The 15,207-nt window shown below is 36.4% G+C and overlaps 1 protein-coding gene across 13 annotated transcripts in view; it reads left to right on the top strand.

Moving 5' to 3' along the window:
• The window catches only part of METTL8 (methyltransferase 8, methylcytidine), a 102,631-nt gene that overhangs the window by 75,561 nt on the left and 11,863 nt on the right, over positions 1-15,207 (top strand). For 8 of the 13 annotated variants that reach the window (XM_054829326.1, XM_054829319.1, XM_054829325.1 and 5 more), the window contains exons 5-12: positions 2,879-3,270; positions 3,846-3,895; positions 6,368-6,431; positions 6,764-6,903; positions 10,003-10,109; positions 10,204-10,269; positions 11,108-11,334; positions 14,239-14,504. In XM_054829326.1, coding sequence (XP_054685301.1) covers positions 2,879-3,270; positions 3,846-3,895; positions 6,368-6,431; positions 6,764-6,903; positions 10,003-10,109; positions 10,204-10,269; positions 11,108-11,292 — 1,004 coding nt within the window. In that variant the 3' untranslated portion in view covers positions 11,293-11,334; positions 14,239-14,504. Of the gene's footprint in view, positions 1-2,878; positions 3,271-3,845; positions 3,896-6,367; positions 6,432-6,763; positions 6,904-9,497; positions 10,110-10,203; positions 10,270-11,107; positions 11,335-14,238; positions 14,505-15,207 lie in introns of those variants that run through there. The other 5 variants (XM_054829320.1, XR_008577550.1, XR_008577552.1 and 2 more) reach the window with 5 other exon arrangements.

Raw genomic sequence — 15,207 nt, 5'->3', positions numbered from 1 at the left:
ACAATTTGAAAGGCTGACTTTAGCCATTGCTTTCCTTCAGTTCTGGAATCTGGAAAACTTGATGGGAATTTAAGTACAAGGGTTCTGAGCAGACTTGTAGAGAAGTAGTGACTACAACAGGGAGTGATAATGATTTAAGAACCTTTTGAGTAGAAGGTTTGTTTTTTATACTGAAGCTGAGCAGTCTATGAATGTGCAACTTACACTATTGAAATCTGGGATATATGACCTCAATCAACTCTGCACTTAAATGATAAAACAAGTCTGTACAATTACTCTGCGTGGTTGGGTCTTGCCCTTTAATAATACAATTAGACTTATTAAATGCTAAATTAAAAAAATTATGCAGATTTCTAGGACAAGGCATTCTGCCACCTCCTTGCCACTTCCCACTGCCTGTCTGTGCCTCTAATGATAATTCTCAGCCTTGTTTATCTCTGAAAAGCTGTAGCGATTTAAGAAATAGTATGTTAAGATTTAAATGAGAGTAGTAGTAGAAGTGCACCATATATTTACTTTGTGCGTTTATATTAAAAGAAGCAATGGGTCAGTGTAAGTGAGCAGGGACAAAATAAAAAAGGCAACACATTATATGAAGTACACTTAGCAAGAGACATCAAGGGTAACAAGAAACAGTTCTGTAAATGCTTTGGGAATGAGGGGAAAAAAACAAGAAAAAGATTTAGTTTGCTACTTAGGAGGGATGAGGAAGGGAAAGCCATCAACAAAAGAGACATTGAAAAAGCTGTAATTCTTATCTTTTTATCAGCCTTCCTTTGAAAAGGTTAGCTGCAGTCCAGTGGCTAGCACAATTAGTGCTAGTGAGAAGGAGGAAAGATCTTGTTCTTGTACTGAGAAAGAGCAGGTTACAAAGTACATCCATAGAGTACATGGATGACTGGGGAAGCAGAAAAGAGAATATTTAGTTTTTAAAATGGGAGGTGGGAAAAGAGAAGAGTCACATAATTAGTTTCAATTCCTGGAAAAATACTGGAAGAGATAATCCAGAGCTTGCAGACACTGGGTTTGGAAAAACAAAGGAGATGAATACTGGCCAACAAATATTTTTCAAGAATAAATCATGTAAAGTCAAGCTAATTTCCTTCTTGGAGAAGGTTACAAGCCCTGGGGATAAGGAAAAAACAGCAGACGTCCTGAAATTTATCCTTAGTCAGGCTTCTGACTTGCTTTACTTGACATTTTCATAAGCAAGTTAGGCAAGTGAGAGCTAATGAAACTGCTTTTGGGTGAATGAATGCCTAGAGAGATCCTTTCAGAATGGAAGGCTGTGCTGGGCAGAGAAGCATTTTGTTCCGTGTCCAGTTCTGCTTGCTATTTTCATTAGTGACCTCAGGAAATGGGAGACTAGAAGATGATATTAAGTGAAGAGATGTTTCAAGTATGATGGAGGACAGTATTAGGATTCAGAAAGATCCAGACAAACAGGGTGGCAGGGGGGAACGATCTGAAAGATATAAATTTGCTAAAAATGAATGTGGAATACTTTGCTTAGGAATAATTCCTTGAAAAAAATACTAGGTTCTGGAACAATTGCCTAGGTAGTCATTTTGCAGAAGATGATCTGAGGGTTGTGGTGAATCACTAGCTGAATCAGCAGTGTCATGCTGTTGCAAAATGGCAAGCTGGGAGTTATAAACAGGATTACAGCCTGTAAGCCTCGTAAAATATTCCTTTTGCTCTGCGTTGATAATGCCTTTACCAGAATACAGCACCAAAAAGCAGTTAATCAATTGAATAGAATCTAGAGAAGAAAAATGAAAATGATCAGAAGTCTAAAAATCATGACTTCTGTGGAAACAAAGAAGAGAGTTAGGTTTAGACAATCTGGAAAAGAGAATGCTTACAGGAGACATAGTAAAAGACTTGAAATAAGTAAATAGGTATTGCAAAGAGAAATGAATAATCTTTGCTTTATCTGCTTGGTTAATGGGACAAGAATTACTGGACTTAAATTGCAATAAGGAAATTTCAGGTTAGGAAGTGGAAAAGGTTTTTAACTGTACAGATGGTGAAGGACTGTAATATATTACAGAAGAAGGTTGTCAAACCTATATGAAAGGTGGTATTTTAAGAACAAGTTGGACAAATTTCTGTGGAGAAGGGGTATAAATTCCCCGACTGGGTGAAATACCTTCCAGTCCTATTCTTTGACATTCTAATATTCAGTTAGAATGTTTTGTGAATTAAAAGTTAACACAAAAGTCTATTGTAAGACTCTCTGAAGTGGTTTGAAAGTAAGAAAGCCAGTATGTTGCTTCTGACTGTATTGTTATTTTCTGTCAAAACTGCATTGTTGAAAGGTTAAGAGTGAATTACTGTCTATTGGCTATGCAGTAGCATTTATCACTCCAGTTCACAGAACTGGATTTCTAATTGATGGGGTTTTTGACAAATGACTAGCTACCAACAAATTTGCAATTGTTCATAGAGTTTCATAAATCATGAAATTAATTTCAAGTTAATATTTCTTAAATAGGAAAAACATGGAGAACATTTAATTTAAAAGATGCATTGCTTTTATAATTTGAGACATGAAAGGTTGTGTAAGAAACTTAGGATTGCATATTTTGGTGATGCCGTTCTATTTTGTCACTACATTAAAGAAAAGTAAAAATAATGATGATGCAGAAAACCTGTCTGCCCCATCCTAAGTGACATAAAATCTAATTAAGCCCTCATGGGAGTTATTTTGAGCACGGATTAAGGTAAGATCCAAAATCCATATGTTTTTATTTAAATGTGTACAATGTGGGAAACTACGGATTTTTAAACTGTATACTTGGGGATCAAATTCCATATTGCTTTACAATATTTTGTAGCTAAGCTCATATTCACCAAGGTTTTGTTTTAATTTCAGATAAATATGAGAGAGAAGCCAGTAAATATTGGAATGAATTTTACAAGACTCATAAAAATAACTTTTTCAAGGATCGCAATTGGCTGTTTCTGGAGTTTCCAGAAATTCTTCCAGAAAAAAAGAGAGAAGAGTTGAAAACAGAAGAAATATCTTCAGAATGCACAAAAATAAATAGTACCAACAGTTTTTCAGACAAAAATGAAATATTTGAGGAAGGAGAAAAATATTGGAAGAAAAATTATGGAGGTGGTTCTACTTCTGTACAAGGATATGTATGTAATAAAAAAGAAGCAAAATCTCCTACTGACAATCCTCAGGGTAAAATCTGTGGAGAAGAACTTGGCAGGCTAGAATCCTTCCCTGGTAGTGATGCCACTTACAGAATATTAGAGGTAATGCACTGCAAATGTTCTACCCATCATATAGAACTCCACTTAATTGCTCAAAAGCCTGATAAAGATACTTAGTAAGTATTGAGGAAGTAAACATTTAGAATTTGATGTACTATGTTCATTTATGGCAGAAACTTTCAGAGAAACCTAGGATCTGGGCTTTGTTTTCCCTTAAAGTTTCTTCAAATCAGAGTTTAGGGCTAGATTGTCAGATTCTGTTTTCACTGGAAGTTGGGTTTCTAATTTCCTAAGGAAAGTTATGTCTTAAAGTGCTCTGTCTTAAAGCACAAGTACTTGACGCATTCTTGCCAAATGGTGAAATTGGACAAGAATATGGCATTTTCCTGTTTAGTTTGTGAGATGAACTCTCTCCTAACTTTAGAAAGACATTGAGGAGAAATGTGATTGTAGAAGAGATTTGAGAATTGTGGTATCAGCTCTTTATACCTTTTCTGTCCAACATACCTTTAAGTCTAGTGGGTCCTACCTACCAACTAATTTAAGACAAAAATAAAAAAAATACATGACTTTATTTGCTCATTTATTTTAACTTTTTGTTTCTCTTCTGATTTTAGGTTGGTTGTGGTGCTGGAAACAGTGTCTTTCCTATTTTGAAAGTTCTATGGTATGTAGTGCTGGATTTTCAAATATGAAAGTTCTGTTCTCATCATCTTAATTTTCTTTAAATGTTGATGCCAGACCAGTGCTGCAGGAAGTGTTGAGTGGACTGTTTTAGAGCCCTGAAATTCTTATTGCTAGCAGACCACAGATAATGTTGGTAGGATCAGATACTCCTCGTACTGGTCAACCCTAGTCTTGGAGGGAACCATATTTGCTCAAGAGGTTTGTCTTCAGGTGCATTCAGACCGATACTTGTAGATAATCTCAGGCAGGTGAAATGTTCTGTTGTCTTATATGTCGCAATAAAGCTACCAGATGTATCTTCAAAAGGCCAAAATCAGAGACAGTAGATGGCATGTGATCTACTGGTAAGAAGCTGTATTATTTTTGAATTTGGCTGGTACGTTTTGTCATATTGCTTCAGGTTTTAGTGTCAAGGAAGGCACAAGTCCTGTACTGCATTCCTTAATTCCTTGAAACATCTTAATCCACTTAGCTCCTGGTTTTAGAAAAAGCTGTTACGACAGCATGTCCTCCCTTCCATGTAGGCAGGAAGGTTTTATTGGAAAGGCTGTGTGTGTATGAAGGGCTGAAATAGATTTCCTTTTGGTTTTGTTTTTTTTTTATTCATACCTTCAAGAGCTTGAGTGTGGCATAGTTTGTTATTCTATAAATGAATTCTGATTGCTAGCATCACCACTATACAAAAATACTCCATTTTGCAGATATGGAAACAGAGTGTAGGGGAATCGAGTGATGCACCAGGGTCATGAAACCTGTGTTAGCATTGCATCTTCATCCCACAACAAATGCTTTGCTTTAGACAGCATGTAATGAAAGGGGAGCCCTGTTTCATGTGAAAACTTTGGAAAGTAAAACTATTTAGGGAAAGGATATCATGTGGCTGTATTAAAAAAGATGAGACAAACGTTTGTGTTTTCCTCATAGGAGGCATCAGTCATAGGTTGGTATTTCTGATAATTAAGAATCTGTTCATTGGGTATTTTTCCTGGAGATCTCTATTCTTATGCAAACCTTTCAGTCAATCACATTGGTTGATACATTGAACAACTCACACATTTGTCTTGTATATGACCTGGTGGAAACATCTCTCATCTCTTAGCAGGCCTGGCTTTATATAACACTTGGGTTTACTCTGAATTTAATAATACAAAAATTGCCTTTTGTATACATATAAAAAGAAGCCACTGTCAAGTCTGAGTGTACCCTGGTTGCAAAAAAATTTTGGACTTAGGTTTGTAACGTAACTTTTAAACCACTTCCCCCTACCCTCCTTAAATTTTAAGTTACTGCTTTTTAATACAATGCATGATGAAATCACCATCCAGATCAAGCTGTGTCTTTATTTTAAGTTGACTTTTTACATAGCTCCTATTCTGCTCTAAAAAATGAAATAACATCCTGACAAGTCAATTAGGTAATCAGCCAAGGGACTGGCTAGGTCCAAAGACAGGCTGCTTGTCCTCATCCATGATAAATATCTCAACTCATCAACTCTCATGGTGGGCACAGAGCTGAGAAAAGTTTTGTTCAGCAATGAGGATGGAATATATTTTGGTCCACAAGGGTTCTCCTGTGAGCCCTTAGAGAGAGGTCACTAACTCAGCTGTGTATACTGTGAGATTTTATAGGCACTGCCAGAGTTTATTGATTCCCTTTCTAAAGAAACTGTCTGTCCAAAATCTCAAATATTTTTTAAGAGAGATTAATTGATCATGAGTTGACCATGAGGTCATCCCTCAGTAGGTTTTGAGGGGCTTGCTCAGTTTCTCTTAAATTAATTTTTTGGAGGTTAAAAAAATTTCTCCCTACAGTTACTAGTATCTGATGAATTGTACAAGGAAATTTGCAGCTGGCTTGGTCTTGGATGGGAGAGGAAGGGAAAACAGTGCCACAGGAAATTGTTATTCATCTTGGCTTACAAAACATAAAGGATAATGGAGGGAAACAACCAATACTGCGTAATCATAATCAAAAGCACAGCAAGGTGGCATATGGGAACCCAAATCTCTACAAAACTGTGGATGACTTTTGCAACACCTCTCCCCTGCCCAAATCATATTGCTAATTAAACTGCATACATGGGCTAATGAGAGAGACTTAATGCAGTGCTTCTGTAAGAAAATGTGACATATTTATGTAATACAACACCAGGACTTTGTCATCAATCCTGACAGCCTTCTGTGACCTTCTTTCTTTTCTTTTTCACTTCCTCCCTGACAAGGCTATAGTTCTCCTTTTTATACTAACTGCCTGTTGGTATTCTTATGAATTTGTCTGCCCTATTGGTTCATTACAACCTATGTGGCTTTCCATGTGCTAGACATCAATAAGGCATGCTTGATCGAACCTGTGGAGAACCCCAAAGGGCCCTCTGTAGTTCCATGAACACTGATGTAGACTTTCATCTTTTACAATAATAATTTTTTAACTGATGTTGGTTTTGTTTTCCTAGCAATACACCTGGAACCTTTCTATACTGTTGTGATTTTGCTTCAGGAGCAGTGGAGCTGGTAAAGGTAATTCATATGCTCACTTTAGAGTACCTTCTAAGCCTGTAATTCAGGAGGCTGCCAGGAAGCCATCTTCATGAAAAAGAATGTGATGGCTTTGACAACTTTTAACTGAAGTTTTCAATATTCCAAAGAACAAAGTCTTACTCTATGCAGAGAGGAATGAATACCATCAGTGAGCTTGCCTCTCAGCTTGAGTAAGATAGCAGACAGAATAGGCTTTTATATGAGATGTTTTACAATGCTGAATAATTGAAGAAAAAAAGTTTCTTGAGTCACAGTAAACGTATTAACTACTACTGTTCTCTCTGTGCCTCTTTTCATCTTTTTCCTGACAGTCACATTCGTCCTACAATTCAGCCTGGTGTTCTGCCTTTGTTCATGATGTGTGTGATGATGCTTTACCCTATCCTTTTCCAGATGAGATCCTGGATGTCATTCTCCTTGTCTTTGTGCTCTCTACTATTCATCCTGACAGGTAAATGAAGACTAAAGGGCAAAGCAAATGGGTTAAATCTCTTTTATCACTGAAGGTTTTCAAGAATAGTAAAAGAAGGTGATGAATCTTTAATTTATTATTTATTAAGCTACAATATATATAAAAAACAAGGTATTTTAAATGCTGTTTCCCCTTTTTAGGCTTCAAGAGAAAAGCTGGTCAGGTTAATTCATTAGTGAGCCTCCTGTCTCTGTCAAAATACAAGGGGTATAATGTAACTAAATAAATCCCTATTAAAAGTAACAGTGATTCAAGAAAATTACAAATTAAAAAAGTGGACTGCTAGTCTTCTAGAAGAAAATTATTTTTAGTGATCAAAATCAAACATTCATGATTTAACACCTTACAATGTGTTGATAGAGACTTAGGTTGCTTATGTAGCCACATGCAAATGCTTACATGCAGGCCTTTTAAATCAAAATGCATTCAGAATTTTGTAACTTGTTTGGATTAAGAAAACTTGATCTAATTTTCATGCATAGTGTTACGCTGAGTGCTGTTAGCCTTGTTACTAATGTCTCTCAATGTCTAATGAGCCAAACTTTATGACTGTTAAGGCTGGCTGATTGTGAAAATGCCCTTTTTTAATGGGAAAAATGCAGAAGAGGGCTCGTAAGTTAAATTCCCTGACTCTTCCTTTAACTAGATCATATGAAGGGAAATACATGCTGTATGTGTGGTAATACATTTATTACTTTAAGAATGTCATTAAAATGGGCTTGGCAAACAGAACAGTATTTGCCTTAGTCTGAGAACTGTTTCCCTGCCTAAGTTATTAATGATTAGCTTTACAGAAAAATCTTTCCCATATAGGATATTGCTCCTTCCTGTTTGTTCAGAGATGAGCACTTGAGTCATGCAAAGCCTGGGTCCAGATTTCAAAAACAATTCAAGCAGTAGATTTCAGATCTCTGTAACTGTGGTGATGCTGCCAGGAAGAAATTGAACAATAGAGATGCATTCATTCAATTGCTTTGCCTGTAGAAGCAGTAATCAGATGTTCTGTCAGAATTTTGGTGGATCTTTTCCTATTAGTCATTTGAGAATCTGTTTGTCTTTTTTTTTTTTCTTCCCCCCCGCCCCCATGTTAATATCTAAAGGCTGACATGGATGCTTTTGTGTGTGCGTATACACACATAAAGATTTCCGTGTAATTACCTATGTTGTAAGACCCACTTTTCAAAGATTTGTTAGTCATTACCGTCATCTCATAGAATTAAAATGACTGCATAAAGGCAAATGTAATCCAGATTGATCTTGCTCAGTATACATTTTTTCTGGAAGCTTTGAAAGTGGGAAATGAAAAAGAAAGCCAAGAAAATGAGGATGCAGAACTTAAATACTTCAGAGACCTTGAAAATACACGTAAGAAGGACACATTTGTATTCAGTACAGTTGTTACCTCATGATTTCTCTTCAGGCTGTTGTGTTTAGTTTTTGATAATTGCTGCTCTTGTACCCCACTTTTAACACACTTCAATTCTGCTAGAAGGCCCCTCTAGAAGTTGGTTGCAGAATTTGAAAGGTATTAAACTTTCTTCAAGCCATATAATGTGCTCTAGTCCTATAGGATGAGATTTCTCAAAGCACTTTCACTTTTCATGCATGTACTTTTTTTTCTTTGTGTACAAAACTTATGTTTATATAGGCAAGTCTGTAATTCTGTGCACAACTACCTGTCTTGAGCAGTCTCTTATTCTTAGGTGGTGCTGCCTTTTCTGTTTGTGGCAGCACGCTTGGTTGCCTGGGTTGACTATGAGCAAAGAGGACAACTTTTAAAGCACTTCGCTGCTTCTAAGGGAATTCCGTGTTTAAAAAGTGTATTCTGCTTTTTGTTCTAATTTGTTTGTAGATATATTATTTTCTGCTGAACTACCTCCTAATTCTGTCCCGTCAAAATCAGAGTTAGATGCCTGCACTGCTGTTGTGTAAGGACCAAATTGCATTAGTGCTTGAGTTCTGACATTCTTGGGGCAAGGGGGTAAGGCCATCTGAGAGACAGGGATGGTGTAAGGAGGTTTTCTTGGTACACAGTAATGGTATGCTGATTTTGTATAGTTAAGTAGGACTTACTCTTCTTTAGCTCTTTTCAGATACAGCACCCTGCCTTTCCTTTCCATTCATTTTGCATTCACTCTGGTTCCACATCTTCTCCATGGTCTATCCGCTTCCCTGTAGGAAGAAGGGTTGAATTAGGCAAGTGGACTTTTCTGCCTTGCAGCCCACCAGGTGCAGACTGCCTTCTGTGATCTTTCATGAATGTGGAAAACCTGAGTCCTTCAGTTTATTCTGAAAGAGTGAGGTAAACCCAAGCCATTATTCATTAGTAACGTATTTTGCAGAATAATGCAAATGCATTTATAAGAAGCTCCAAGGTAAGATTAGAAAGAGAATGAAGATGCTCTGGTCTAGTGAAGAGGAAAGAGTACTGTGTATGGTACTTATTCCTGTCATACATACAGCAGGCTGGTGTAATCTTGATAAGGAAGAGCTGATGATACCGCCAAGATTCACAAACTTGTCAGCATTTTGGAGGATGCAGACTTTCCTCCTCTAATTAGTAATATCTCCAGACAGAGTTCTGCCAGATTCCTCTCCTGAGATACTATTCAGATTCTTCTTTCCATCCTCAACCATTAGGTGTGGAGATACTGATTTTGTGAGTATGATCAGAAATCAGGTAAGTTTTTGTCTGCCTTCCAAGCCCTTGATTTTGCAATGTACAGCAAGAAGGCTCAGTCTAGGTCACCAGTGCACATAGCTAACTGTTAATTCACTGACCCATATGACCCATATACTCAAAACCTGTGTTTTAATTCATCCTTTAGATTCTGTTGAAGTGAAGGAGGAGGGCTCCTTTTCTCTTTCCAGTTTGTATTCTCTTACAGTTCCTTTTAAATTTTTGGTCTAGATGCTTTTTTTCTAAAGAGTTCTTCCTGTTTACTAGTGCCTGGCCTTTTTATAGTAAATATAGACACATCTTCTCACAGTAGTTTTGGAAACCTATGTATATTCCAAGCATCTAGAAAAAAACAGTTATGTTTGCAAATTTCACCAGTATCCCATCTATTTTCTAAGGATGCAAGGTGTTGTAAACAGATTGGCTAAACTCCTGAAACCTGGAGGAATGTTGTTATTTCGAGACTATGGAAGATATGATACAGCTCAACTTCGTTTTAAAAAAGGTAATTCCTGAATGCTTTTGTAGTTCACTGTTCATTTTAACTTTTTTTGAAATAAAGTGACATGTCCTTTTTCATTACTGCTCTAATTTCTTAGGTCATTGCTTGTCAGAAAACTTTTACGTACGAGGAGATGGAACCAGGGTATATTTCTTTACCAAAGGTATGAAACAGTATAGTTCTATAGAAAGGGTTGAGTGTCTCTTGAGATGATTAGGGTTATAAAAGCTCATCTTAAAACAGAAATTTAAAAAAAGGTTTTATTGCCTTTTTTTAAAATTCTCTGCTTTTACAAAGCCCAAAGCTGACTGTTATAAGAAAACAACTCCATTTATGTGTACACTTGTTGCATCTGGGGTCCTGCAAGATTGCTTGCAGACATCACAGGATGCTCTTTGTCTAAGCATCTTGGGTCTAACGGTATGCTCAAATTCTGTTATTTAAAGACATACTTGATTTATTTCTTAAAATTGAGATAAACATGCTTGGAAGCACAGTTGATAGTAGTGCTCTGATACTTTGTTCTGCTGTGTTGGTGAATCTAGGCTGTGAGGCTGCTCTTTCTACAGGAGCTAAACTTAAATTCCTGGTTATGGATACTATTGCTCTTTGCCCATCCACTTGCTTGGTTCTGTTGGCAGTCAGCTTAGACTGGTATATTTTAAGCCAGCTGCTGGAAATTGTGAAAGTGAGCATCACAATAGTTTTTTTATCTTTTTTCTTTTTTCTCTGATCCTCCTAAAGAAAGGGGATCTAGGAATGCTGTGAGTAATAACCAACATGGTTTGGGCCTCAACATAACATTTTTTACTGTAATATAAATTGAGAGCTGTGAAAATGAATTTATAACAAAAGACTTCTTACAGGCAGTTTCCTTGGTCTTTCAAATCACAAAACAGATTTAGTTCCATCTTTGGTTGAACTGCAGGTTGTTAATTACTACATTCTACAAATGTCTTGTCTTTTTTTTAAATTACAATAATTCTTCATATGAAAAATAGATGAGGTATGGAACATGTTCAACTTGGCTGGATTAACTGAAGTACAGAATTTAGTTGATCGGCGATTGCAAGTAAACAGGAAGAAAAAAGTGAAAATGCAGCGAGTATGGATACAAAGCAAGTTCCAAAAACCATTGCTGCTATCTCTGAATATTCCTGAAGAAACCACCAAAAGGCACCCTTAGGGATAATTGCACCACGAACTCCAGAAGCTGAAGCAAATTTGAGTATGTATATTTCCTGTAAATCTTGTGTTATCCACTGAAAAGGAGAAATATATTGAACTGAAAAGCTTTCCCTGATTTTTTTTGGTAAATGTATGTGTGTGAAAATGATCGGGGGGGTGGGGAGGGAAGAAAGCATTTCTGACTTCTGCTTTATGTGCCATAAAGGGATATGCATTTACTATTTGTAACTGTGACCAGGCACTATTTTACTTCCTTGAATATGAATAGTCAATACGTATAAGCATGTATCTTGTTGCTGTTGAAATTCACTGTATGTAAAAAGTTTTAGACTGAAGCATAATTGTTTCAGAGATCTAAGAGAAACAGAATATCTGTTCTCACTATCACTACAAGCTATGCTATGTTAATTTCTGACTCATGTCTCTTTTAAAGACTATGTATCTTGCAACTGTATTTCCTCTTTGGGGGAAAATTTCTTGGTGCATAAATAATGAAGACAAAATCTCTTTCTGATTTGCATGTAAGTTACTGTCTCATACTAACTGCATGTCATATACATAGGTATCAGATTAGTCAGTGATTGGCATCCTCCACTGCAACTGACTTATTCCTCTGAAGTCTCCCCTTCCCATCTACATGCTTATCAGAAACGTACCAAACTCAAGTGTCTGCAACAGCTTAGTGACACTGTGTATTATATTTAAAGTGCTGTAGGTTAGAAACTGAACATTGTGTAGAAAAGAATTACCAAAATGCCAAAACTGTGCTGAAACCAAATAGTTAACATTTGCCTGGATAAATACAAGCATTATTTTTATGGTACGTCAGATATGCTAGAGGGAGGAGCAAAAAGAGTAGTCCAGAGTGCATTTTATTAATGTTGTTACGGAGTAATGTAATCACACTAAAATGGCGATCTACGCCAAAGATGCAATGTTTTTGTATTGACCCTGCGGAGAGACAGTAAAAGGACAGAGCGGCACTAGTCAGGTGCTTTTAAGAAGAAAACCAAAATGCAAACACTATTTTCAGATGCAGTTGTGTTCTGAGCTAGTATTTAAAGATGCCACTTCTGCTATTTAAATGTAATTTTACAATCACTTAGCCACAAGGAGGAGAGGACAAGAAACAGTTGAATAAAATAAATCTCTTCAACAAGGATATAGAATGCATGTAATCTATAACATGCATGCAGTTTTGAGTGCCATTAATATAGTGACACTCTCAAAGTCTCTTTTCTTGCTTTTGTTTTAGTCTGAAGGGTAAGCATGTCACAGCTGACAACCCAGTTTTTTGCAAGTAGTTAGCTGCTAAGCTAAGTAGAACTGATTGTCTTCTAGAAAAAAATTTAGATGCTAAGTATCTTCATCCCCTTTGACAACACGAGGGACCTGCTTAATTTCCGTAAACCCAGATCTGTTTCAAGAATGAGATGCAATAAGGTATCTTTGAAAGTAGGATCTGATCCTGAATTTCTGGTGTATTCTAAACTCCCATTAGACTAAGATACTGTTTAATGAGTTAAGTGGTTTAGGAAGCTTTGGTTACCAATGGCATTATTGTAACCTGCAATAAAACTCTTGTGGTATAAATCAAAGGTTAAAACAGCTGTGTTTCCTCAAGCCCCAAGTCTTAAGAGTCTGCAGCATCTGCATGGGAAATTTAAATAAATAACTGCTTATATTTTAATTAGGTTGCTACCCTATGCTATTAATCGTGACTTCTGAGTATGTATAACTCTTAGTCTAGTACAAAGCATTTTCAGTTGTAGAATTTTCCAGGGGGTAGATGGTGATGATAAGCTCTTGAGCATCATGCAGTCTTATTCATGTGTGTGATGCAGATTTTCCATGTGTAGAGGCTAATGAAATGTTTGCTTTGGCTTTCACACTGATATGTTGATCTGGCAAGATTTTAATATGCTGTGTTGTTAGTTTAACAAAAATGTGACATCATAAGAAACCAAACCCTGAATTCTTGTACAGCCTTGAGCAAAATTGGCTGTTTCTCTTCCACAGCTTGCAGTGTAAGTATTAGCTGGCTCTTTTAGAAAAATGGTGCCTGTTTTAGAAGATCAGCTCCTATTTGTAAGTGTAGAATATCCACTGTAAAGTGAACTGTAACTAGTCTGAACAGTTGTAAGAAGGGGAAATGGAGAAAGACATTGTTCCCGATAGGAACTTTTGAATCTGCGTAGGACTTTCTGTATTTTGGCTTTGTAGCATTTCAGTTTTCAAAAAGCTTAATCAAGGGCATGTTTTTAAAATACTTTCAAATTATCTATATTACTTGAGAAAAATAATATTACAGTATTGGCAAAAGGAAGGCAAGTAGAAATACTGAAATGAAAGAAAGGAGACGCAGACAACTATATAGGAAATGCAGTTTAAAATGGCTTATTGTTAATTTCTGGGGGAAAGAAAAATTAGGGTGTTGCAAACAAAGTGTGCCCAGTGTAGAAAAAAGGCTGTAAGTTTCACTTTTGAAATCTGAAGTTGCTTCTTTAGTCAGATATATACCTGAAATGTCTAATTACATAAATTTATAGAAGTACACATTATATAAATACAAAACATTTTAATTGTTAATTGCAATTTTTTTTTTTTTTTTTTTTTTGGTTCAGCATGACTTCCTATGCTGGTAAAGCAGACTTGTGAATGTATACAAATGTCAATTAGAGAAAGATAATCTTGTTAGAATTGGGCTTTGGCTTCATTGGCTTTGGTTTGCTTTATCAATAGGGTGTACTTTTTGCCCATTTCCGCTGGTACAGGGATACATGAGAATGGTGCTTACTGGTTTAGACCTTGCTTAGTTTTTAAGCAAGTACAAGACAGCTATAAAGTAAAGAAAGTAACCAGCCTTTTTTCCTACACTAATTCTGAAGTATCTAGTCAATAACAATTAACTCATATAAAAAATGGTGGTGTTTTTTTTTTTCAGCAAAACCAAGGCAGGGGCTTGTGCGATATCTACAAATCCACTGAATCTGAAGAGGACAACCAAAATGCAGGGCAGACGGGGAGACAGCAGGAACTCTAGTGACACTAGGAAAAAGTTTCTTGTATTGGAAACTGCTGTTTTTCCTTTTGTGACTTGGCTGATTGCAGATTCTGCTGTTTAATAATGACTAAAAATTTGTAACAAACCATCCTGAAATTTGTATTAAACACCAGTGGAAATCACTTAACATAAATTTTGCTACTTCATTTTGATTTGTGGTGTGATCTTTATTCACTGCTCCAGTGTGCTCTTTGATCTGTTGACGTATGCCTCATTTCCCCTTTTTCCTGTGCATAGCAGACAATTAAGCAGTTTCCACAGGAGCTCTATACACAAACATCTGCAGAAAGTTTGCTGGCTGGGTTATTTCTAGGATCGAAGCAAGAGAGTTTTATTTCCTTCTGTACAACACAAATTGCTTTTTCTTTTTGTGTGAATGCAATGAATTGTATAGATGCTAAGTTAATATAGTGGTATTGGCTGTATTTTTAAATTATTTTAAGTCAAATATACCTTAGGGTATGCTGTTTGTAATGGCAGTGATAATAGCAGACAGTTCATACATAAACCATCTCTTCTTCATAGAGCGTCTTCATAATGGGTGGTTGAACAACCTTGGAAATAAAACATATATACATATTATAAAAATATTAAACATTGCTATTGTTAATAATACAGGTCACTTTGCCTTTCAGTATCTGTAAACTTCTCTCTGTGTTTGGAACAAAGATTGAACATGTGGGGTTTTTTTATATCACTTGTGTGCCAGTTGCCCTCCACTTGAGAATCAGCCAGAAATCAGACAAGTCTGCTAAACACAATTGCAGTTAGTATATAGTCAGTAAGAACTACATGGGTTGCCATGGGCATCTTAGCAGATTCTTTGTTGTATCTGCTGGTCATGCCTGG

This window comes from Grus americana, chromosome 6, assembly GCF_028858705.1.
Source record: "Grus americana isolate bGruAme1 chromosome 6, bGruAme1.mat, whole genome shotgun sequence".
Lineage (NCBI taxonomy): Eukaryota > Metazoa > Chordata > Aves > Gruiformes > Gruidae > Grus > Grus americana.
The sequence above is the reverse complement of the archived record's forward strand: the minus strand, read 5'-3'. Positions and strand labels throughout refer to the sequence as shown.